The sequence below is a fragment of the Vanrija albida genome, assembly GCF_041260175.1.
Source record: "Vanrija albida strain AlHP1 chromosome Unknown contig_2, whole genome shotgun sequence".
Taxonomy (NCBI): domain Eukaryota; kingdom Fungi; phylum Basidiomycota; class Tremellomycetes; order Trichosporonales; family Trichosporonaceae; genus Vanrija; species Vanrija albida.
Window position 1 is genome coordinate 2,696,236 of NW_027191421.1, and position 22,825 is coordinate 2,719,060.

At 65.4% G+C, this 22,825-nt stretch overlaps 12 protein-coding genes across 12 annotated transcripts; 6 read left to right on the forward strand and 6 right to left on the reverse strand.

Annotated features, from left to right (window-relative positions):
* Positions 1-243: 243 nt before the first annotated feature.
* Q8F55_002713 (uncharacterized protein) lies at positions 244-1,606 on the forward strand (the record flags this gene model as incomplete). The annotated part of the gene is made up of 2 exons (XM_069351304.1): positions 244-633; positions 668-1,606. 2 exons carry the CDS (start codon positions 244-246, stop codon positions 1,604-1,606), a joined length of 1,329 nt encoding a protein of 442 aa, XP_069211690.1.
* Positions 1,607-1,898: 292 nt separating this feature from the next.
* On the reverse strand, positions 1,899-2,876 carry Q8F55_002714 (uncharacterized protein; the record flags this gene model as incomplete). The annotated part of the gene is made up of 2 exons (XM_069351305.1): positions 1,899-2,481; positions 2,692-2,876. The coding sequence occupies 2 exons, from the start codon at positions 2,874-2,876 to the stop codon at positions 1,899-1,901; spliced, it is 768 nt and encodes a 255-aa protein (XP_069211691.1).
* A 330-nt stretch (positions 2,877-3,206) lies between these two features.
* Q8F55_002715 (uncharacterized protein) lies at positions 3,207-3,473 on the reverse strand (the record flags this gene model as incomplete). The annotated part of the gene is made up of 1 exon (XM_069351306.1): positions 3,207-3,473. One exon carries the CDS (start codon positions 3,471-3,473, stop codon positions 3,207-3,209), a length of 267 nt encoding a protein of 88 aa, XP_069211692.1.
* A 657-nt stretch (positions 3,474-4,130) lies between these two features.
* On the reverse strand, positions 4,131-5,103 carry Q8F55_002716 (uncharacterized protein; the record flags this gene model as incomplete). The annotated part of the gene is made up of 2 exons (XM_069351307.1): positions 4,131-4,704; positions 4,925-5,103. The coding sequence occupies 2 exons, from the start codon at positions 5,101-5,103 to the stop codon at positions 4,131-4,133; spliced, it is 753 nt and encodes a 250-aa protein (XP_069211693.1).
* A 226-nt stretch (positions 5,104-5,329) lies between these two features.
* On the reverse strand, positions 5,330-6,139 carry Q8F55_002717 (uncharacterized protein; the record flags this gene model as incomplete). Its single annotated transcript, XM_069351308.1, has 1 exon — positions 5,330-6,139. The coding sequence occupies one exon, from the start codon at positions 6,137-6,139 to the stop codon at positions 5,330-5,332; it is 810 nt and encodes a 269-aa protein (XP_069211694.1).
* A 546-nt stretch (positions 6,140-6,685) lies between these two features.
* Positions 6,686-7,477, forward strand: Q8F55_002718 (uncharacterized protein; the record flags this gene model as incomplete). The annotated part of the gene is made up of 2 exons (XM_069351309.1): positions 6,686-6,855; positions 6,931-7,477. 2 exons carry the CDS (start codon positions 6,686-6,688, stop codon positions 7,475-7,477), a joined length of 717 nt encoding a protein of 238 aa, XP_069211695.1.
* A 416-nt stretch (positions 7,478-7,893) lies between these two features.
* Q8F55_002719 (uncharacterized protein) lies at positions 7,894-9,197 on the reverse strand (the record flags this gene model as incomplete). The annotated part of the gene is made up of 5 exons (XM_069351310.1): positions 7,894-8,000; positions 8,044-8,097; positions 8,160-8,361; positions 8,933-9,025; positions 9,108-9,197. The coding sequence occupies 5 exons, from the start codon at positions 9,195-9,197 to the stop codon at positions 7,894-7,896; spliced, it is 546 nt and encodes a 181-aa protein (XP_069211696.1).
* A 1,405-nt stretch (positions 9,198-10,602) lies between these two features.
* Positions 10,603-12,642, forward strand: Q8F55_002720 (uncharacterized protein; the record flags this gene model as incomplete). The annotated part of the gene is made up of 3 exons (XM_069351311.1): positions 10,603-10,905; positions 11,142-11,342; positions 12,361-12,642. 3 exons carry the CDS (start codon positions 10,603-10,605, stop codon positions 12,640-12,642), a joined length of 786 nt encoding a protein of 261 aa, XP_069211697.1.
* Positions 12,643-14,054: 1,412 nt separating this feature from the next.
* Positions 14,055-15,053, forward strand: Q8F55_002721 (uncharacterized protein; the record flags this gene model as incomplete). Its single annotated transcript, XM_069351312.1, has 1 exon — positions 14,055-15,053. One exon carries the CDS (start codon positions 14,055-14,057, stop codon positions 15,051-15,053), a length of 999 nt encoding a protein of 332 aa, XP_069211698.1.
* Positions 15,054-16,114: 1,061 nt separating this feature from the next.
* Q8F55_002722 (uncharacterized protein) lies at positions 16,115-17,041 on the reverse strand (the record flags this gene model as incomplete). The annotated part of the gene is made up of 1 exon (XM_069351313.1): positions 16,115-17,041. One exon carries the CDS (start codon positions 17,039-17,041, stop codon positions 16,115-16,117), a length of 927 nt encoding a protein of 308 aa, XP_069211699.1.
* A 2,878-nt stretch (positions 17,042-19,919) lies between these two features.
* Positions 19,920-21,291, forward strand: Q8F55_002723 (uncharacterized protein; the record flags this gene model as incomplete). Its single annotated transcript, XM_069351314.1, has 5 exons — positions 19,920-20,249; positions 20,284-20,371; positions 20,405-20,759; positions 20,799-21,120; positions 21,169-21,291. 5 exons carry the CDS (start codon positions 19,920-19,922, stop codon positions 21,289-21,291), a joined length of 1,218 nt encoding a protein of 405 aa, XP_069211700.1.
* A 519-nt stretch (positions 21,292-21,810) lies between these two features.
* Positions 21,811-22,673, forward strand: Q8F55_002724 (uncharacterized protein; the record flags this gene model as incomplete). The annotated part of the gene is made up of 2 exons (XM_069351315.1): positions 21,811-22,016; positions 22,052-22,673. The coding sequence occupies 2 exons, from the start codon at positions 21,811-21,813 to the stop codon at positions 22,671-22,673; spliced, it is 828 nt and encodes a 275-aa protein (XP_069211701.1).
* Positions 22,674-22,825: the final 152 nt, after the last annotated feature.

A 22,825-nucleotide genomic window follows, 5' to 3' on the forward strand; every position in this document is an offset into this window, starting at 1 on the left:
GCGGTCCACTCGAGCTTAACGCACGTCTTGCTCAGCTCAACTCCACGAATAGACCATCGCGTGCAGACTCCTCATCGCTGAGGGCGATGGTGGGGTGGGGGGTGATTCGACAGCCGATGTTTGGGCCAATGGCGAGGAGGTGTGCTGCTCAAGGCCTCTTGGGATGAGATGGTGAGATGGACTCGGACATGTACATAAGGCGAGCACGGGCCCGACTTCTCCTCCCACCAGCTCTTCCTCAACATGTCCAACTCGACCAGCACCAAGTCCAAGGCTCTCAAGTGGTCGGCCATCTTCCTGGTCCTCGCGGCGGTCGCCAACGCCGCCGCCGTGCCCCAGCATGACGCGATCGCCTTCGACACGCAGGCCCAGCTCCAGGCTTCCCTCGGACTGCAGAAGATCCCCGTCGTCCGCAACGCCAACTTCACCGAGAACGGTGCGGCGGCCATCGCCAAGGCGCAGGCAAAGTACGGGTTCAAGTCGACGCACAAGGGCCCCGTCAACGCGCAGACGATCGGCAACACGCCGGCCAGGTCGGACAGCGGCGACCTCGAGTACATTGTACAGGTGCCAATCGGGACGCCGCCGCAGACGCTCAACCTCGACTTTGACACTGGCTCGTCGGACCTCTGGGTGAGTCGGCCGGGGGTACACCACTCACACCCAGGTCTTCTCGTCGGCGCTCCCCGCCACCGCGAAGAAGGGCCACAGCGTCTTCACCTCTGCCGCGTCGTCCACGTGGAAGGCGCTGGCCGGGTCCACCTGGAGCATTCAGTACGGCGACCTGTCGACGGCGTCGGGCAGCGTCGGCACCGACAGCGTCAACCTCGGCGGCCTGGTGGTCAAGAGCCAGGCTGTCGAGCTCGCGACCAAGGCGTCCTCCTCCTTCACGAGCGGGAACAACGACGGGCTGGTTGGCCTCGGGTTCTGGAACGGCCAGTACGGCAACACGGTCAAGCCGGTGCGCCAGCGGGGCGTGGTCGCCAACCTCATCGCGCAGGGCACGGTGCCGGCCAACGCGCAGCTCTTTACCACGGCGCTCTACTCTGCGCGGGATGCCGCGTCCTCGTTCTACACGTTCGGCTACGTCGACCAGGGGCTCGTCAGCGCGTCGGGCCAGTCGATCGCGTGGACGCCCGTCGACCCGAGCCTCGGCTTCTGGCAGGTGCCCTCGGCGACCGCGTACGTGAATGGCAAGGCCATCGCGCGCGCGGGCAACACGGCCATCGCGGACACGGGGACCACGCTCGCGCTGCTCTCTGACGACGTTGTCAATGCCATTTACGCCCTGGTCCCCGGCGCCGTCTACGACAGCGTGGACGGCGGCTACGCCTTCCCCTTTGGCTCGGCCAAGAGCCTGCCCACGGTTACTGTTGCTGTTGGGGGCAAGCAGTTTACGATCCAGCCCGAGGACCTCATCTACGGCACGACGTCGGACGGGACAAAGTACTTTGGCGGCATCCAGTCGCGCGGCGACAACCCCTTCGACATTCTCGGCGACGTCTTCCTCAAGTCGGTCTACGCCATCTTCGACCAGGGCAACACGCGCCTCGGGCTGGTGCCCAAGATTGAGGCGACCCAGCACCTGAACGGCCGTGGGGAGTAGGGGGTTCCAGAGGTACTCAGATGGCACCGCTATTTTTCCTGAAAGGGGGAATGGCCATGTAGGCTTGGCGAAGTGAGATGAATGTCGACGGGACGAGAAAGGCACGAGAAAATCCCGCCCCCAGTCTTCCAAGTCCCCCCGAAACCTCCACCATCTCCGAACTGACTGCAGCCCAGTCCTATGCATCTCCAGTAACGGCAAGCCACACTCGTTATGCATGGAGCTACTGTACGTGTGTATGCGGACCCAGGGATGCGTGCGGTCACGAGTGTGGGGTGTGACGCAACACCACCTACGGCTTCAAGTGGAGCTTGAACTTGGCAGCCCACTTCTCCCGATCGTGCTCCAGCCCACTACTCTCCCATCCCTTGATGAGCGCGTCCAGGTAGTTTTCCGGGACGATGTCCTTGATAGCCCTGGACATGTTGGTGGGAATGAGGGGATTGGTGTCGGTGTACGAGTTGCTGCCGTTGGCGTTGTTCCGGTCGCCCACGAGGGTTGCATTGGAGTGCCTGATGGCGAAGGCGCATCCCTCCACATTCTTGGACATTGCGGAGAGGATGAACAGGTCGCGCGAGTACCCGGGATTGGTGTTCGCGTTGTGCTCGGTCTTGAGCACGTAGTGTAGACGCAAGAGGTCGACGTGGCACTCATACTTGTTCATGAAAGAGCCGAGCTTGAGGACGGACGACGGGAAGCGGAGCCATGGGGCGGGATAAAAGCGTTTTCCTTTGTGAATCGTCACTATAGGGAAGCGGAACTTCAACACGAAGTTGAGAAAAGCGCGGAGGACGGCGGCAGTCTCGAAGTCGGGGTCGGTCAGGTGAACGACCTTGTCCCCGGAGGTGAGCTCGCTCGCCTCCCGGAACACAGGGCTGCGGTGTCAGCATGTGCAGGTGGGGTGGGGTGTGAAGTAGGGAGCGAGGGGCAAAGCGAGGTGCCGAGGGATATCGTAGGCACATGAAAGAACTGAGTGGCGAGTGGTATCGGCCACGCCCACACTCTCTCGAAGCGGCCACCGCCGTCGCCACCGCGGTTAAACCCTTCCTCCAACCAGTGCGTAGAGAGGGCGAGACCGAACGTACCTGGAGACGAACAGCGTCATCGAGTCGACGCGGAAGCGCACGTTGTCCGAGCTGATGAGCGTAAAGTCGCCCGTGGTCCAGTCCTTGTCGTCCACAATCGTGGGCTCGACGGGGGTGTTGGTGCGCCTGGGCCGTGTTGAGGGTGGTGGCGTATCGCTCTTGCGCTTGTTTGCGTTGGGGGCCATGGTCGTGGATGGAATAAACCAGGTGAGAGGAGTTGGAGGGAAGGTGAAGAGCGAGAAGAGTTTGAGGAAAGGTGGAAGAGTGAGTGATGGTTAAACGTCGACGTGGGTGGGGTCATTGGCCTCGCCTTGACTCCTCCCAGCCGCAACAATTTCGTCCTCGACCGAGTCCTGCCCCCGTTTGTCTTCTTCTCCTCACTCGCACCAGTCGCTGTCAATCCAAATAGCGGGCCACGTGAGTCTGCTCGGAAGCGCCAAGCTCACGCCCGCGTGCAAACGCGCTGGCCTATGATTTAAATACATGCACCACCGCCGCGTCCAACTACCGCTTACCTACAGCTTGAGGCAGAGCACGAACTGCGTGGCCCACTCGTCGTGCTTCCTGTCCTGCCCGCTCCTATTCCAGCCCTCGACCAGCGCGGCCAGATAGTTTTCCGGGATGGCGTCCCTCACCGCTCGCGACATGTTGGCGGGGATGAGCGCCGCCGCGTCAGTGTACGCAGTGTACGCGTTGTTCCCGCGCACGCCGTTGGCAGGCACGCCGACGAAGCGTGTGCCCGTCTGGCCGATGGCCGCGGCGCACGCGGCGCAGTCGCGCATCAGCGCGGCGAGGATGAATAGGTCGCGCGTGTACGCCGTGTAGCGGTACGTCGAGAGCTAGCTTGCGTACAGGCGGTGCAGGCTCTTGAGGTCGAGCGCGCACTCGTACTTGTGCAGCAGGCGCGCGAGGTTTACGATCGGCGACGGTGTGTCGAGCAGCGGGCGGGGGTCGCGCTCCCACCGCTCCCAGATGCTCACTTTGAGCGTAATGTCGAACGTGAAAAGCCGAGGAACGCGCGCACGACCGGCGCGGTCTCGAACTCCGGGTCGGTGAGGTGCGCGAGCTTGTCGCCCGAGGCTAGGTGGACCTGCTTCGCGGAAGACGCGGCTGTGGTGGTCTGGCTGTAGTCTTCTTACGCTTCCCCTTGGGCATTGCTTTGTGAGATGCGGGTTGGTTGGACACGAGTATGAAGAGTAGTTGTGTACATGCACTTCTATTCGTGGCGGCGAGACAGATGACGGGCAGATACGGGTGCGGTGGCGGTTGGTGTCGTCGCCCACTTCTGCTCGCCCACTTCTGCTCGCCGCATCCAGTCGCCCCCGTGCACAAGACGACTCGGCAACCATTGATCTAGAGCCCGACGCATCAGCTGCTCCCCGGGAACCAACACCACAGCCGTCGCCCACTCGATCTATGACATGCATGCGCCAACGTCACTACGGCTTGAGGTTGAGCTTAAACTGCGCGGCCCACACCGCGCGACTGCGGCCCGGCCCACTCGAATCCCACCCCAGCGCCAGCGCGGCGAGATAGTGCCTCGGAACGGTCGCCTTGACCGCCTTGGACATGTTGCCGGGGATGAGGGGCGCGTCGTCGTAGTGGCAGTTGCCGCCAGGCTTGCTGTGGTTGGGGTGGGGCACGATGTTGACCGCGGTCGAGTTGATGGCGGCAGTGCACGCCGCCACGTTGTTCGCCAGCGCGCCGACGATGAACCAGTCGCGCGTGAAGCCGGCGTAGTGGGGATAGTGCCTGAACCGCTCGAACACGCAGTCCTCGAGGCGCAGGAGCTCGAGGCCGCAGTCGTACTTGTGGAGAAAGCAGGCGACCCTCACGACCAGCGGCGGCACGTCGAGGACGGTGCCCTGCTTGTCGCCCTTGAGCGGCTGGTACTGGTACTTGAGGACCAGGTCGAGAACGGCGCGCACGACGGTGGCGGTCTCAAAGTCGGGGTCGGTGAGGTGGACGAGCTTGTCGCCCGACGACGTCTCGCTCGAGTCGCGGAACACGCGGCTGTTGTGTGAGCGTGGATGGGTGGGGTGGAGGGTGAGGCGAGTGAAGTGGATAGGGTGCGGAGTTGGGTGCGGAGTGAGGTGCGGAGGGAGGTGCGGAAGGAGGTGCAGAGCCACAACCCGGCGAGACAACACTGCCTGTGCCCTCGGCCTTGGCCCACTCCTCTAACCCTTGCGTCTGGCCTCGCCCCCCGCCAGCACCGACAGCCACTCCAACCCACCTCGCAGCAAACAGCAGCATAGAGTCAACGCGGAAGCGCACGTCGTCCGAGCTGATGAGCGAAAAGTCGCCCGTGGTCCAGGTCTCGTCGTCCACAATGACCGGCGGGGGAGGCGTGGGCTTGCGCTTCTTGGCCGGCGCGCGGCGGGCCGCAGCCTTCTTGCGCGGTGATTTAGGCATGGTGTAGAGTAGAATGATGTGACAGGTTGCAGGTGACAAGTTGGACAGTTGCAAGTTTAAGAGTGAGTGATGATGTGTGTGCGAGGTGACGTTTGGACGGATGCGGCGGCGCGGCGGGATCGGCGCCCTCGCACCTCGTGGTCAAACAATGCCAATGCCACTTGTGCAACAACCACAAAGACGTGCTCTCCTAGACCATCAATACATGCACATATAGACGCGCCGCCTACGGCTTGAGGTGGGCCTTGAACTGCTTGGCCCACTCAAGGCGCCCGCGATTCCTCCCGCTCTTCTCCCAGCCCGCAATCAGCGCAGCGAGGTAGTTGGCGGGAATCGTGTCCTTGACCGCTTGGGTAATGTTGGCGGGGATGAGCGCCGCCGTGTCGGTGTACGCGTTGCCGCCGCCCTCGTTGGCCTTGTCGCCCACGAATTTGGTCAGGGTGTCGATTATGGCGCCGGCGCAAACCTCGACGTTCTTCGAGAGCGCCGCGAGGATGAACCAGTCGCGCGTGAAGGCTGGGTAGGAATCGCGGAACATGCGGTGATGGTAGAAGACCCACTCGAGGCGGCGGAGCTCGAGGCGGCAGTCGTACTTGTCCATAAAGAACGCGAGGCGGACCACCGGGGGGACGGAGTCGAGGGGCGGCGGCTTCCAGCTGTGCGTCTTCGGGAGCATGGGGAAGCGGAAGTTGAGGACGAAGTCGAGGAACGCGCGGACGGTCGTCGCGGTCTCAAAGTCGGGATCGGTGAGGTGCACGGCCTTGTCGCCGGACGAGACCTCGCCGGCGGCGCGGAAGACGGGGCTGGGGTTAGCGGGGATGCAGACAGGGTGTGGGACCCACCTGGCCACAAAGAGCGCGAGCGAGTCGACGCGGAAGCGTACGTTGTCCGAGTTGACGAGGGAAAAGTCGCCCGTCACCCACTTCTTGTCGTCGACAATGTCGACGGGGAGCGGGGCCGGCTCGTCGGGGGTGTACGTCAGCTGGGCCGCGGGCTGGTGGACGCGCGTAGTGAGCTGGCGCGGGACCTTGGGCATGGTTGTGGATGGGGGGTGGGTATGGGTATGCTAGGGGACGAGTTGGTACGAGAGCCAAGTTGCAAGAGTGGAGTGTGGATGTTGGTTGACGTTGTGGATGTTGGTGGACTGTCGAGTGGCGTCGACGGCAGTGGGTGGCGGTTTCGCCGCCGTCCCTCGCCATCTGCTCCCCTCCACGTGGTCCGTCGGTTCTTCAAGCCTCCGGCCCCTCCTCGCACTCACTCGCACTCGGCGCCGCCGGCGTGGCAAGATCAGAACCGGCTTGCATGGTCAGTGCGACAGTGGCGACGCCGTACAGGGCGAGTGCCGGTGCCACTTTCCCCGCGTGTCAGGCAAGGGGTTGTGTGTCGGTCGTGTGTCGGTCGTGTGTCGGTCGTGTGTCGGTCGTGTGGCCGCACAATGCAAGCCACGGGTGCGAGTGGCCGGGCGGCGGCACAGCCGGCGGTGGGGGCGAGCGAGTGGACCCCAGCCCAAGCACTGTGTGCACTCGTCAAAAGACGACGACAGGTCATCCGCATCCTCTTCCAACAACCCACCCACCCAGCCATGGCCAAGCCCGCCCGCCCCACCCGCTCCACCAAACGCCGGCGCTCCCCGCGCGCGCCCACGCCAGAGCACGTCGTCGCCGACAGCACCTGGACAGAGGGCGACCTCACCCTTCTCAGCTCGGACGGCGTGCGCTTCCGCGTGCCCTCTGCCCCGCTCCTGGCGTGCAGGTACGTCCCCGCCCCCTGCCCCGCTCCTGGCGTGCAGGTACCTCTCTCCCCCAGGCGAGCGCTGACCCCGACCAGCCCGGCGCTCTCCGCCGCGCTGACGAGCGACACGCTGGCGCTCACCGACCCCGCGCTCGAGTGCGCCGCCGTCCTGCGCCCCTTCCTCGCCTTCGCGCTGAAACTCGACACGGCGCAGGTGCGCGAGGCCCACCGGCGCACGTACCTCCCCGCATCCAGCGCGTCGCCCTTCGTCGCCGTCGCGCGCCTCATGGCCAAGTGGGGCTGCGCGCTCGAGCTCCGCCGCCTCTCGTACGTCTTCGAGCGAGAGGGGCGCGGCTACCCCGGCGCCGGCCGGGACGCGTTCGTCGTCTCCGCCCTGGCTGGGGACACTGCGGCGTGCTGCCGCGCGATTGAGGGCGCCGCGCCCGACTACACGAGGGCAGGGGGCGAGGCGTTCGTTGACCGCTGCGCGCTTGTGCCGGCCAACGTCCCGCCCGCGGTGAGGGAGATCGTCCCCCCCGCTTACTGGGCCGCGCTGGTCAAGGGGTGGGAGCGGAGCGGGAAGCACCGGAACCGCAGGGAGTGGGCGTACCATTTTGAGCTGTTGGTGCAGGGGGCGAAGTAGGATGCAGTGTGTGTTGTGTGTGTGCGTGGGTGTGTGCGTGTGGGACGGCGGGGTGAATGAACTGGGCTTGGGCCGGCACCCGCCACACTGCCACACTGACACTGACGGAGGCCTGCTCTCACACCACCGGCCCGTCGCCCCTGGCACCGCTCGGCTACCTCGGCTGCCATTGCTGCATCGTTATCGCATGCTGTCATACCGCGTCGCGCTCTCTTTGTCTGAAGCCCATGAACGCCAGTACCAGCCCCAACCCCACCCCGTGACCGCGCAGGTCGCCCCGCCCGCCGCCCGCCGCCCGCCGCCCGCCGCAATACGCAATAAAGTCCATGCTTGACAAGCACAAGAATGTAACTCTAGCCCATCTGCGGGCGAGATCTCCTCTTCAACCCTATACTCTAAGCAGTGACAGCGACGCCTTAGTTGGCGACAGCGACGACACCGCACGCGGCACGCGCGCCGGCGTGGCCGGTGGTCTTCGAGTCGGTCTCGTTTCCGAGGCCGAGGTCGTCGCGGCCGGCGTGGACTGGGGTGTGAGTGGGCGTCTGGGCCTAGGGCGGGGTACTCACCAACAACGCCGCGGCCGAGGATGGTGCGCGCGCCAAGGAGCTGGATCTTGGAGTCTGCGGGGTGAGCTCGGTCCAGACACTGCCTCTGCACGGCCCAAGCCACCGCCTCTACCCACCCTTGATGTCAACAACCGCGGTGCCGTTGGCGTCCGTCTTGACGTTGCCGAGGTCGCCGACGTGGCGGACCTTGGCGTCGGGCGCGCCGTGCGTCTTGTTGAACGGGTTGAAGTGGCCGCCCGTCGAGTTGCACCCGCCGCTGATGTCGCCGAACTGGTGGATGTGGAAGCCGTGCTCGGCGTTGGGCGAGAGGCCCTGGATCTGGGGGTGTGAGTGGGGGCGGGGGGGTGGGGAAGGGAGCGGCAGCGGCGGTGCCGGAGGAAGCGAAGGCGAGGAAGGGGTGAGCGGCGAGCGCTCGCGGCGACTGCTCGCAGGCGGTGCCGACTAGCGGTGCTGGCTGGCGGTGCACGCACACACCGCTGCCCATGCATGTGCTGTGTCCGACCAGCAGCGCCGACGACACAGCGCATGCACGACGGGTGCGGCTCGCTCGCAGCACTCGGCCGACGGAGACACCAAACAACGCGCGCCAGGACAGGAACGACCAGCGTCGCGCGTCCTCTGCCGCGCTGCACTCCGGGCGGCCCTGACCCGAGGGGGTGTTTGAGCGACGGGGCGACCACGCATCAACACGCTCGTCGTCGCTGCCATCGTCGTCGCCGCCGATGCATGCCGCATACAGCAGCAGCACACACCGCCGCCATGGCGACACCCGCCATGACCAGACGGGACGCCCAGCCGCCGAATATAGCAGATGCCTCACGACCGGGAAGGCGGGCAGTATCGATGACGGCATGGCCGTGGGTGCGTGCGCTTCTTTCAATCAACTCACCGTGCCAGTGACCGACACCTCGCAGCTGCCCTTGTCCTGCGAGAACTTGATGAGGCCGGACACGCCGCCGGGGCCGTTGAGGACGGACACGGCCTGGGGGTGTCAGTGGGCGGGGGGTGGGGTGGTTGGGTGCGTGCCGGCGCCGGGGGAAGGCAGCCGCGCGGCGCGCACTCACGTGGATCGTGTTGGCCCAGTATCCGTTCTCGGCGACGGCGAGGGGCGCGGCGAGGGCGGCGGCGACGGCAGCGAGCTTGGTGAAGAGCATTTTGGTGGGTGGGTGGTGCAATGCAAAGTGTAGAGGTGTAGAGTAGGGGGATGAGTCCTTTGTGAGTCGGCGTGAGGCCTTTTTCTACGAGCCGCGGTGTTTTTGAATGAGGTAGAGTCGCACAGGGGCGTGCGTCGTGCACCAGTGGCGCAGTGGGCGTGGGCGTGTGTTGACGGGCGGTGCCTCGTAGTCTCGTCTCGTTCTCGTCCTCGTTCTCGTTCCGGTGTCTGGCCTGCGCGCTTCCGACTCTGACGACGACGACGACGACGACGACAATGGGGGGGGGGGGGGCAAGGTTGGGGGTTAGTCTAAACGTGGCTGGCTACCTGGCGCGGCACGAGCACGGCGGCAGCACAGAGTTTGGGTGGGACTCAAGGCACTACCGTTTCAGACCTCGACGACGGCGACAACGACGACAGCGGCGGCGGACGAGGCGGCGGTGGCTGCAATGCCTGACTCCCTGCGTACCGTACCTGTCCACATGCCTGACGCCTGACCGATGTATCGACCGACTCACGCCCATCCCGCAGCTCTCACACTGCATCAGTCGGCCCCCGTCGCAAGCAACAACCTCATCGCCCTAGTCCCCCGTCCCCTACAATGGGCCTGTTTCGTGGCGCAAGCAGCTAGAGCGCATGCATACAACCAGTCAGTCAGCAGTCAGACGCACACCTCGTCGTTATCCGCAGGCGTGTTGACGTTATACCTCGCAAAGTCGGCCGGTGCCTGAGTGCGTAGGGCAAAGCTTTGTATTCGCTCGCGACGACACCACTCGCCGCCGTCGGGTCCGACGCAGCTCGGCGTCGGGGGCGTCGGCCGCCGCGAGGCGGGGTGGGCGCTGTGCATGCCTTGTCGAGCTCGGCGGGCGATGCCGCAGGGCGAGGGGGGGTAGGGGTTGCCGCGCTTTATCAGATAGCCTAGGTTGAAAGTTGGGCCCTGGGCTGCCCGGCGTGACGAAGCCCATCCGACGCAGCGGCGACTGACGACGACGGCGGCGCTGGGGGTGCGGCGCGCATCCGCGGCGCGGAGGATGAGGCGGGGAAGGAAGAGGGCCGCGTGCATGCTCTGGCTATTCTGGGCGGGGCGGTGGGCGGGCAGTGGATCGGCGCTCGTTGCCGTCGACACCGCCGCCGCTCGGAGCGCCGTTGCGATGCATCCAAGTCGCCGGCCGTTCTCTGCGACAGTGCATGTACTTCTGCATCGCTCTTCCCCCCAGGCAGTGCGACTTGTGCTATGCGCCGTGCTCACCGACCGACCACCGAGCTCACGAGCCTGGCTCGCCAGACGCGCCAGCACTGACCTGGCCAACGCCTCCACCCCGGCATCACGTTTGCCCAATTCCGGGCCCCCGGCGCAATATGACGTCGGGGCCTCCTCTTCTCCAACGTTGCAACCACCCACAACGATGCCAGCAGCAACGCGCAAGCACGCCCTCGTCACCGGCTCGACGAGCGGCATAGGCCGCGGCATCGCGACGGCGCTCGCGGCGGCCGGGTACGACATCACGCTCAACGGCTTCGGCAGCCCCGACGACATTGCCGCGCTGCACCGCGAGCTCGAGGAGTTCTACGGCGTGCGCGTGCGCTACTCGCCCGCGGATATGAGCAAGCCCGACGAGATTAAGGAGATGATCGAGCAGGCTGTGGGGGATGGCGGGCTGGACGTGCTCGTCAACAATGCGGGGGTGCAGCATATTGATCGGGTTGAGGTGAGTCGGCGGGCGGAGCCGGGTGGTGGTGGTCTTCCTCGGGGTGGGGCGGGCAAGCTCCGCCAGCCCCAAGCACCAGCGAGCGGCAGGGCAAGGCGAGGAAGACGAGGGAGCCGGCGAGGAAGACGAGGAAGGCGGCGTTGGGTGGTCGATACCTCGATCCCTCGGCGACCACCACCCCAGCCAGTCGGGCTGTGCGCAACGACATCCCGCCCACGCCCCCGCTCACGCCCCAGGCCTTCCCCGACTCCGCGTGGGACCGCGTCCTCGCCATCAACCTCTCCTCGGCCTTCCACACGGCCAAGCACGCGCTCCCTCACTTCCAAGCCAAGGGGTGGGGCCGGATCGTCAACATCGCCAGCGTGCACGGGCACGTCGGGAGCGAGAACAAGGCGGCGTACGTCGCGGCAAAGCACGGGATCGTGGGGTTGACCAAGGTGAGTCGTGAGCCGAGCGGAGCGAGGCGGCCGCGGAGGGATGAGTTGGGCGGGTCGTGATTCCCAGTTGCCGTGGCGGCAAGTCGCGCGTCGTGCCCCGTTCACCCCATGGCGCGCCCCGCACCGGGGGACTCCGTGGCTGCGCTTGCCGAGGTCTCTGCCTCCTCACGGTTGTGCGTGGCTGCGAGGGGCCGACATACGCAAGGAGCCCCCGTACGCCCGGCGAGGGGTGACTGCGGCGCTCGCTGGGTAGGGGAACGTGCGTCACCCACACTGGGCAAAGAGAGGGCAGCGCCTCGTGTGCTGCTCCGGGACCCATGTAGCCTTTGTCGCGCGAACACGGCCTCGCGACGGCGTTCAGCCAACATCTATCTGGCAGCCGCCGAGAGATCTCAACTGCTCAGGTTGTGCGCTCCCTCGTGCTTGAGAGCAACCCCGTCGAAGAGGCGGCAGGCGAGACGGGTGATGGGACGTGCACGCGCCGGAGCGGCTTGCGCGGCAGGGAGCCCCGACCAGCGGGAGTGGAGTGACTGCGGCGCATGATGTGGCCACGCACCGGCTACGCGCTGTCGGTCTGGCATACTCGCTGTGTCCGCTACGCCGTCCGGTGTGCTCCCGTTCGCAGGCTAGATGAGCGTCCTCCGGGGTAGAGGATGGGCTCGTTCCCCACTGCCCTTGCGGGTCTTGGGCAGGTGCCCGCTGCCTGCACACTTGACTCGCGGGCGGAGCGCACCACGGTTGTCTTGACTCGCTGAGCGGTGGGTGGCCCTGTCGCCAGACGGACTGGTCCTCGCTCGAGCTCGCGACACTGGTGTCTTCTCCGTCACCGTGTCCGGAGTGCTGCCAACGCGACGTACATAGACACTCGCTCCACCGCGCCGCCAGCCTTCGAGGCATCTCCACTCCTCATCGTGGTGGCCATCCCTCCTGCTTGACACGCCTCAAACCCCGCCTCTCACCCCGCCGCGCCTCCCACCCCGCCTCGCATCCCACCCCGCCCACACCACTCACACCCCAGGTCATCGCGCTCGAGAACGCCAACAAAGGCGTCACGGCCAACACCATCTGCCCCGGCTGGGTGCTGACCCCGCTCGTCAAGCAGCAGATTGTGGATCGCGCAGCCAAGAACGGCACGACCGAGGAGCAGGAGACGGCCGCGCTGCTGGGGGAGAAGCAGCCCATGCTCAGGTTCACCACGCCCGAGAAGATTGGTGCGACGGTCGTGTTCCTGTGCAGCGACGCCGCCGACACGATTACGGGGAGCAGCTTGACTGTGGATGGGGGGTGGACGGCGCAGTGAGGACACGGAAGGGAGGGGCAGCGAGGCGAGGGGCAGCGAGGCGAGGCGAGGCGAGGTGAGCCCCAGCGTTGAGCCCACTGCACGACCTCACCGTCGCCACCCAGTGTGGACACCCAACCTGCAGCACTGCACTGCAACAACCACCCCCTCGTTGTTCCTCGCAGTTCCTCGCAATGTACACACATGCTTATGCGGGGGCCACTCATGCTTGTCCGATCCACATTCATTGCATGAATGTTGGGCCGATCCGGAGTGGGCAGCGACGACCGACACAAACAAAGCGCTCGGCGCGCCCAGCCATCCTGACCTATTGAGGACGCGGCCTTGGCGGGGGTGGGCGGGGCCTCAGCGCGCGCATTCATAGGCTGCGTCGGTGTGTGCTGCCCGCCGCCGTGTTTGGGGGTGCTCGGAGCTGCTGCGAGGTGGAGGGTGCGGCTTGGTGCATGCTTGGTGTCGCTGCGGGCGGGTGGATGACGCACTGCACAGTGTTGCCGCTGCCGCCCAAGCCGCGCAATCAGTGCCAGTCCCGCGACGCTCAAATCCCCCCCGCGACCCGCAGCCAAGGGGAAGGAACCGGGTAGCGCCAGAGTGACAAGAGCGCACGGCTGGGCGGGGCGCGGCGCTCGGCCTCGTCGAGCATGCAACGCACGGTGAGCAGCTCGTCCGTGCCAGCGAGCATGCATGCGTCGACGCCGTCACGGCCCACCGGCGCACGTACGTCCAGTGACGCCGACGTAAACAAACACGTCGCGCCACCCGGGGTCTGTCGCCGGCGCGCCCCCAAAACGCGCCAAGGGCGGGAAGCCCGCGCTAAGGTTTCGTGTCGTCCTTGGCGGGTCGGCCTCCCTGCGGGCAGCACCTGCGGCACCCTTCCCGCGCGCGTGCGTAGGTGGCGGGGGGCGGCGGACGCGTCGCGTGTGCATGGCCACCTGGCAGCCAGCGAATCGGTGCGGCGCGATACGTTCGTGGCGCTTGGCACTTGCTCGGCGTGGTGGTGCTCACTATACGCAGTAGGTGGCCAAGAGACCACTGAAACTGATATTACAGCCAAGCCACCCACTCGCTGCCGCGCCGTGCCGCTGCTCGGCGGGGTTGGCGGCGGGGCTGGGTGTGCCGCGCTTCTTGGCAGACTGACGCGCTCAATGCATAGGCACACGAGGACCAGATTGTCGTCCTGCCAAGATGACTGGGTGTCCTCCTGCAGGATGGAGGTCTGCTTCTGGCAGGTCGTGTGGCTGCAATAAAAGGCCAGCTGCCCCCCAACACTCCCTTGTTCACTGATTCCCCTCTACCTTGACGTGAGATACTACGACTACGACCGGCTGGACCAGTCGTGCCACACTCGTTACCGACACTCATTGGAATCGCGCCGCCACCTCCCGACACTTCACCCCGCCAACCCAACCGCCACAATGAAGCTCACCGGCCTTCTCTCCCTCCTCCCCGTGCTCGCGCTCGCTGCGCCGGCCCTCGCGGCCCCGACCCACGGCCACGGCGCCCGCGTCGCGCGCCACGCCGCCCCCATCGCCCAGACGCAGAACATGCACCTCGTGCGCCGCGGCCTCCCGCCCAAGAAGTGCGGCGTCCCCGACCCCGTCGATGACGACGAGGAGGTCGCCCCGGCCGAGGGTCACGGCGAGCCCGCCAAGGAAGAGCACGCCGAGGCGCCGGCCGAGGCCCCCGCCGCTGCTGAGGAGCACAAGCCCGAGCAGCACGACAACGGGTTCCACGACGAGGGAAAGCACCCCGAGAACTATGTGCCCGAGCACGAGCAGGAGCACAAGCAGGAGGAGCACAAGCAGGAGGAGCAGCACAACATCGGCCACAACCTCAACGCTGCGCCCGCGCCCCAGCACGAGGAGCACAAGCCCGAGGAGCACAAGCCTGAGGAGCACAAGCCTGAGGAGCACAAGCCGGAGGAGCACAAGCCGGAGGAGCACAAGCCTGCGCCAGCGCCCTCGGGCGACAGGCCCAACCACAAGGTTGACTGGAACGGCGACGCCGGAGTGGCTGCCCACCACCACAACGGCGAGGTCTTCACCGGCAAGGGCACGCACTACAACCTCGACCACCCGTGGGAGAACGAGGGCTACGCTCCCGGTACTGTTGCCTGCATCAACCCGGGCACCGGGCCCGACCAGAAGCTGTACAAGAACGAGGAGTTTGTTGTCGCGCTCAACCACGGCCAGTACGACGCCTACGGCGGCCGCAACGGCGGCTGCTTCCGCTGGGTCCGCATCGAGGACACGACGACCGGCAACTGGAAGGAGGCGCAGGTCGTCGACCGCTGCGGCGGCGACGGCAAGGGCTCGTGCGCCTGGGGCGACCTCGACCTGTCCCAGCCCCTGTGGAACGCCCTCCACGGCCACAACAACAACGGCGTCTTCAACCTCAAGTGGTCGTTCATCTAAGTGGACGATCGCCGCCACACGCCACATCACGCCAACCGCCACACTGGCAAACAACAAACGACTCGGTCCCGACTCTTCCCCCCTCTCATTCACCGCCCTCTGGTAGGGCGCCGTCGGTGCGCCGCCGCCGGCCGCCGACCTTGCGACACCGAGCAGGCGCGGGCGGGCGGCTCGCTCAGCACGGCTCTGCACTGCTCTGCTCTGCTCTGCGCGCTGCTCGCCCGCCCGCGTCGCGATGCCGCCTTGTTGTATCGCGATGCAACGTGTTGTGCCTTTACATCTGCGCCGCGGCTGACCGCATATAGAGCTATAGAGGGATGAACAATGCCATGGTATGATGGGTGGGTGGGGCCGGGCGGCGCGGGGCGGGATCGGGGCGAGCGAGCGAGAGCGGCGAACTAGATCGGGACCGCCACAACGGCGAACCAGCCACTGACCACGACGAGCTCGCCACCTGCCCAACCGCCGCCGTCGCTCCCACCTCGACGCCGTCTCCCATATGCATGCACACCCACACCCCCACCACATCGCTGGAACCAATATCGCTGCATGAAACGCTTACGACGAGCCACCTCGCCCTCCTGGGACCTGTAACTGCAGGCACCAGTTCGTATGAGAAGGACAGGGTTTCAAGCTGCACTGCTGTGAAGGCACAATGACGCAGGATTTTGCTTGACGACGCGCGTTTGTGCGTGCAGACTGACTGACGGGAGCGAGCCCGTCTCCCGTACCGCGGTCAACGGCGAGCAATGCACGTCCTTGGTGTGCGCTTGTGCGCTCCAGCCACGTCAGCTGCACACACCGCCAACGCCCGCACGCATGCGCAAACCGTGACAACAACACTGAGTGCATAGTAAAAACACTGCCTGAACCGGCCAGGCCCAGTGCGCACGCAGGTAGTATGATGCAGTATATAAGCCCTGATCTATAGGTGGCTCTGCGCTACTGGGAGCGACGCGTGAGCCACTCGCACAGAGGCAGGGAAGGGGGTGGGGGAGGGGTAGGCTGCCGCCAGGACAGCGCTACGTGGTGGTCGGCGAAACGAAGAGCGAGTTACGCGTTTAGAGGAACTTCCACTCGGCGTCGAAGATGCCGTCGTGGTCCTGGTTGTTGTGGAGGGCGTTCCAGACGGGGGGAGTAAGGTCGATGTGGCCGTACTCGCAGCCGGCGCAGCGGTCGACAATGGTGACCTGCTGGACGTTGCCGGTCTTCTTGTCGCGGATCTCAACCTTCTTGCCGCAGTTGGCGCCACCCTGGTAGTGGGCGTCGCCGACGGCGGCGATCCAGTCGGCGTCGGTGTACTTCTGGCCCGAGCAGGCGACGGCGCCAGAGTAGCCGTGGTTCTCTTCGGGGTTGACGACAGAGTAGAACGAGGCCTTGCCCTGGATGTTGTAGCCACCCGAACCGCTGTTCTGGGGCTTGTCCTCCTGGGGCTTCTGCTCCTGAGGCTTGTCCTCCTGGGGCTTCTGCTCCTCAGGCTTCTTCTCCTCGGGCTTCTTCTCCTCAGGCTTCTTCTCCTCAGGCTGGTCCTGCTGGGGCTGGTCCTGGCCCTTCTTGCCGCCGTTGGCGGGGGTGGGGGCGGCGGCGAGGTTGCCGCCAATGTTCTCGTTGTTCGACTCGTCGTGAGCGGCGTCGGCAGCGGGCTCGGCGGCGGGCGAGGGGGCGGCCGAGGACGAGGCGGCCTCCTCAGCAGAGGTGGTGGTAGCGGCCTCCGAGGTGGTAGTAACGGCCTCCGAGGTGGTGGTAGCGGCCTCCGACCAGGTCGACGAGGCGGGGGCCTCGGCGGGGACAACCAAGGTGGTGGTGACGGCCTCCGAGGTGGTGGTGGTGGGGACGGCCGACGCGGCGACGGCGCACTTCTTAGCACCGCGGCGAACGAGCTGGGCACGAGCGACGGGGAGCATGTGGCCGTGGTTGACGGGGGCAGCCTCGACGACGGTAGCGAGGAGGGCCAGGACGGCGAGGGTGGTCGACTTGGAGAACATCATCTTGAACGAGGGTTTTTTGTCGAAGGAAGGTCGGGAAAAGGACGAGGTAAAGAGAGAGAGAGACTTTGGAGTTGTCTGAGATTGATCTACGTAGCGAGGGAAGTACTGGTCCAGCCAGAGAGCGCTGCTGAGATGGTTAGTCGGGTTGGTGGTGGTGGGATGAAGAGAGACAAGTCAAGGGCGGGGAGGGGTAAGTGTTTAGTACCATGAACGGCAGTAGCGGTCAACACAGAGACTGTGCAAAAAGGGTCACGCCCCGTCGAGGGTGTGCGAGGGAATGCTCTGTGAGTCACAACGAGGGTGGTTGCGGTGACCCGCGAGGTGGGCCGCCCCCGTGTGGGTCGGCCAACACGAGGCTAGTTGGCCGCGAGGCCGCGAGGCCGCCAGGGAGGGGCTTCTCTTTCGGGGTGGTGTCTGCACGCCACAGGCCAGATCGGCGGCGCACCTCGTCGTCGGCCGCGAGTGGGGGTCCAGTGCCTCTGGCCTCTCCGCCTAGATCCATGGGCCTGAAAGTAGTGACTTTGAGCTCGCGAAGAAATGTTCGGGTGTGTAGGCGTCGTACCGCGAGTGGATGCGCGAAACGCGGGACAGGCCGGTCGGTCCCTGGAACGTAAATGGGCCCTGGTTTCCATGAGTCCTTGTTCTCTGGGATTGTGCCTTCCTGTGGCTGCCGCCTGGCGGCCGCCGCGCGCCACCCTCGGGCAACATGCTTGTTGTGTGCGCAGCGCAGTCGAAAGGATGGCAGACGACGACGCGTCGCTCTCACAGCAAAGCCTCCGATCATGACGAAACGTCCCGTGCATTGGGCACGTCCGTGACTCGAATGGTGTTTACTGTCCGTGGGAAATATTGCCCGCCGCACCGGTGCATAGATCCGTGTCTGCAGAGCACGTACAAGCGTGACGATGCAGCGCAGCGCATTGCAACGGCCAGCCCAGACCGCCGTCGATGGCTCGCGGTTAAAAGAAGAGGGTGGTCGCGTTGGATGGATGGTGTGCCGAGGGTGGTCCCTGAAGCCACAAACCAACGAGGCGCATCGCCAAGACTTTTGTGGCCAACGTGGGTGAGGCTCAAATTTCTCTCGTCTCGTGCCTCTGCTCCAACTCGACGCGGCTAGACTGGCTATACTGCGCGAGGCTGGTCTTGGCAAACCCCCGCAGCCGCAGCAGTCGGAACAGGTAATCCGACCGCGGGCTGGCAGCGGCTGGCCGTTGCATTAGCATTACATACCAGCGGCGCCAGACCGAATACACTGTCGCACTAATCCATCTGGAATGCTCCGTTCCAGGCAAGTATGCTGGCCATGCAGGTCATGTGAGACGGCTTAGCACTACTCGGCTCTCTGCCAGCAACGAATGCGGCATCGTCGTCGCCGCCGTCGGCAAGCAGCCAGCAAGGCCTACCCAATGCGCTCGCTGGCTACTATGCCGCTAACTCGGCGTTGTGCCGGCATGTCTCACTCTGTCCAAGTCTGTGGTGCTTCCCAAGCCACCCGATATATGCCTGGGCCCAGCAATGGCCAGGCCTGCAGCCTTGGCGCCGGGCACTAGGATAGTAGCGAGGACCACCCCCTCAGCCAGCAGGCGCACCCCTTCCGCCAACAAAGGACCCCCGAGTGGTGACCCTGCGGCCTCTAGCAGCTTCCACCCTCGTTTGTAATGCCGCGACAGTGGTGCCATATGCCCCTGCGCGTGGATGCTAATGCGTACGCGAGCACAATGAGCAATGAGCGGGAAACGGGGTGACTGCAAGGGCCGGCCCGCATCCGCCAACACGACATGACCACATAACCTCGCGGAAAGGGGAGCCAAATTAGGGCGGGAGTGAAAGGCACAGTGAGGTGTGGCCGTTTGGCAGGGTCAACCATGTGGCAGTCGCCAGCAGGCGCGCAGGCTGACGCGCGGTCGTCGGCCCGACGCGACGTCTGACCAACCATGCGGAGCGGCGCCAACGTTGTCAGCTCACTGCCAAGCAGGCCTTGTAATTGCTTGCACCCTCGCTAAAGCATTTCGAGGTTCTGGATGGCTTTACCTAATCGGCGCCACGATGGGTGTTAGAGGGCTGTAATGCGACTAAGCCACCGACAAGGCGCAGAGTGTAATGCTCCACGCTCGAGCTTGAGCTTGGGTGCACGGGGTGGGGCCGGCGGGGCTCAGCTTCGGTGGAGGTGCAGCCGCTACTGTCAGCGGCGCCGTGGGCCGGGCTGCACGAGGCTGCGTTGCCTTGGCTGCCGAGACCTGCCGAGACCACCGAAGGTTATGTAACCACCAAACCCACTCGACCTCGACAACATCGTCGAGAGGAAGAAGCCCCTCCTCGACGTCGAGCGTGAGGTCAAGGAACACGGCGCCTCACGACCCCACCGTAGCCCGCTCGGCGCATGCATCAGCAGCGACATGGCGAGCTCATCATGAACCACTCAAAGCACGACATGGCCGCCGGCCTCGGCTATGTCCTGCAGGCTGGCGCCTGCGCTGGCCTGACTCGCACCCAGCTCACACCAGCTCACACCAGCTCACACCAGCTCACACCAGCTCACACCACTCACGTCCCCGGAGAAGCCGATGTCGCCATCACCGGCGGGCTTGCCGGGCCGCGGCGGCACTGATCTCCTCTCGCTCCGAGGAGCTGCCTACTGACAGAGCGCCGGAGAGCACGCCAGCAACCAGCACGCCAGCAGCCCAACCAGCATGCTCACTCGTCGGCCTCTTCGGCCCACTGCATATAGCTCGTCGCGGACGCCCGACACACGCCACAACTGGCGCTGGTGGCGTGAGCGATGCAATGCTGGCCGTCGGACGGCGAATGTGGCGAGGCTGCCCAACTTGTGGCAGATAAAGCGCGGTGCGCTGCCCACGACCCCTCCCACGCACCCACAATGGCCCCCATCGCGATCCCCACCGAGCCCGAGGCAGCGCAGGCGCTCGACCTCGCGGCGCTCAAGGCAGCCCTCGCAGCCGTCGACACGACCAAGGTCGACCTCACCGTCCCGCCCGACACTGCGATCCTGCGCCTCACAAAGGCCGGCATCGACCTGACAAAGGGATACCCCAACGTGCCTGCTCGCCCAGACATCGGCGAGGTGCAGCACATCCGCGAGTACGTGCGCGAGGGGCCGTACAACGACCCCGGGAGCCGGGCCGACAAGAGCAAGGCGGCGCTGTTCGGCGCTGCGACCAAGGTCGTCGACCTGACCAAGCACTTTGGCGTGGGTGGAGACATTTGGCCGAGCTGACCGCCAGACTGAGATCATCGGGCTGCAGCTCAAGGACCTGACCGACCAGCAGAAGGATGAGCTCGCGCTGCTCGTCTCGGAGCGCGGCGTTGTCTGTAAGTTGCTCCGTTAGGCACCGCTCACTCCAGTCTTCCGCGACCAGGACCTCACCCCGCAGAAGCAGCTCGAGCTCGGCGTGTACTGGGGCGACGGCATCGTCGAGGAGCACCCGCTCACGCCGACCGTGCCGGGCCACCCGGGCGTGGCCGTTATCTGGCCCGACGGGTGGAAGGGCAAGTGGTACAAGGAGCGGTCGTACCGCCGCCCGTATCCGGCCTTCTTTGGCTGGCACACCGACTTTGTGCACGAGGCCTTCCCCGCCAGCTACACGCACCTGCACCAGGACAGCGTGCCCGAGGTGGGCGGCGACACGCTCTGGGCCTCGGGCTACGCGGCGTACGACAAGCTCTCGCCCGCGTTCCGCACCATCCTCGAGGGCCTCAAGTGGGATCATACTGGAGGGGAGCAGCGCTGACAGCCCAGGGGCATCTACAAGTCGGGCAACTCGTACCCCGACCCCAACGACCCCCACGGGCCGCCAAAGTACATTACGCGCACGCACCCGCTCGTGCGCACGCACCCCGTCACGGGGTGGAAGGTGCTGTACGTCAACCGCGGCAACATGCTCGGCATCGAGGGCTTTGACAAGGCCGAGTCGGACGCGCTCCTTACGTACCTCAACGACCTGTACGAGCGCAGCCTCGACATCCAGCTGCGCTGGCACTGGACGCCGGGCACCAGCGCGATCTGGGACAACCGCGCGACGATTCACAGTGTCAGCTTTGACTACGACGAGATCAGGCATGTGAGTGGGCATGGGGTGGGGGCGGCGCAGGGCTGACGCCGTGGCCAGGGCACCCGCGTCGCATCGCTCGCCGAGAAGCCGTACTTTGACCCCGCGTCCAAGAGCCGCGCCGAGGCGCTGGACATCAAGGGATTCTTGAAGACGGAGAACGTCGAGGCTGTGTTTGCCTGAGCAGTGGGATGGGGCGCGGGGCGGGGGCGTGGGTGTGGGCGTGGGTGACACACTGCCACACGTCCGGTGCCACAGTCATTGTGTGTTGCACGGCGGTGGTTGGTATGTACCGCGGATGCCAATCATCAGCCTTGTCGCCCAACAACGAGAACTCTGTCGCTACTGTGGGTACGGGATGCTCCACCCCCGATGCAAGGGTTGTCATGCATGCGTGAACTGAATGTCGAGAGAGAAAGCACAGAACCAGTGTCGCGCACCTTTGCCGTCACACCAAGCCCATGTGCCAAATCTCGGACAATGATACTGACCCCACTGACGAACAATGCCCGTGCATCGTCGACGACGCTGCGCGTCTTCTTCTCACACTGCACTGTCCGTGTCCGTTCCATCACAGGCCGTGGGACCAGCGGGGGCACGAGCATGCCAATTAGTCCCGCCGTCGGTCGACGACGAGAACACACCGCCGCCCATCACACGTCCGACTTGTCCGAACCTATAACTACATCCTCCTCGCCACCCATGATGTCCCTCCCACCGTCCTACACTGTCATGTCGCAGCGGCCGCCGTCCACGATCCTGACCAAGTTATCGGCCAGCATGCAGCGGCAGCCGAGCGCCGGCGAGACGATCCACGACGACAAGGACTTTAGGAACGGCGACTTCACCCTCATCAGCTCGAACAACATCCGCTTCCGCGTCGACTCGGTCTACCTCTTCGCCGCGAGGTGCGTCTGCCGCCGGGCGAGCGAACTGACCCCAGCCCCATCTTCCGCGACGCCGAGGCGCTCAGCAGACCCGACGACAAGCTGGTGCACTTCACCGACGAGTCGGAGAACGACGCGACGATCACGACGTTCCTGACCCTCGTGACGCAGGCCAAGCTCGTCCTGTTCTACAAGGAGCACCTGCGTATCTGCCAGCACCTGTCCGACTGCGTCGCGTTTCTCAAGAAGCACGAGTGCATTGCGACGCTGCGCACGCTCATCTACGCGTTCATCGTCGACTTCCTGCTGCGCGACGACCTCGACTACTCGCTCCCCGGGCTGCTGCTCGGCGCGCTCGTCGACGACATCGACATCTGCGTCAGAGCAATCAACGTGTACCGCGGCAAGGTGGAGGCCGGCGGGATCCACAAGGCCCGCCGCCGCAGCGGTACGCGCGACTGGGGCCGCGCCGACGCAGAGGACAACGCGCCCTCGGCACCCCGTAAGAGCGAGTTTGGCGACGACGACCTCCTGCCGGCAAACATGCCCCTCCTCATCCACCAACTCTTCCCCATGAGCTATGTGTGGATCCTGTCGCGCAGCTGGGCCGAGGCGGGCGGCGACTTTACGCTCTGGGGGCGGAGCTTTGAGAAGCTCGCAAAGAGGCTTGTTGTTTAGGTGGCGTCGGGCGGCTCCGCCTCGGGCCCATCCCCGTTGTCGTCACTCGGCTCCCCGCGACGTCCATATCACCTCGGATCCATCAACACTGTCTCGGGCCAGGGGCGACCTCGCCCAGCCCACACTGTATCATCATTGTCACGCACCACTAC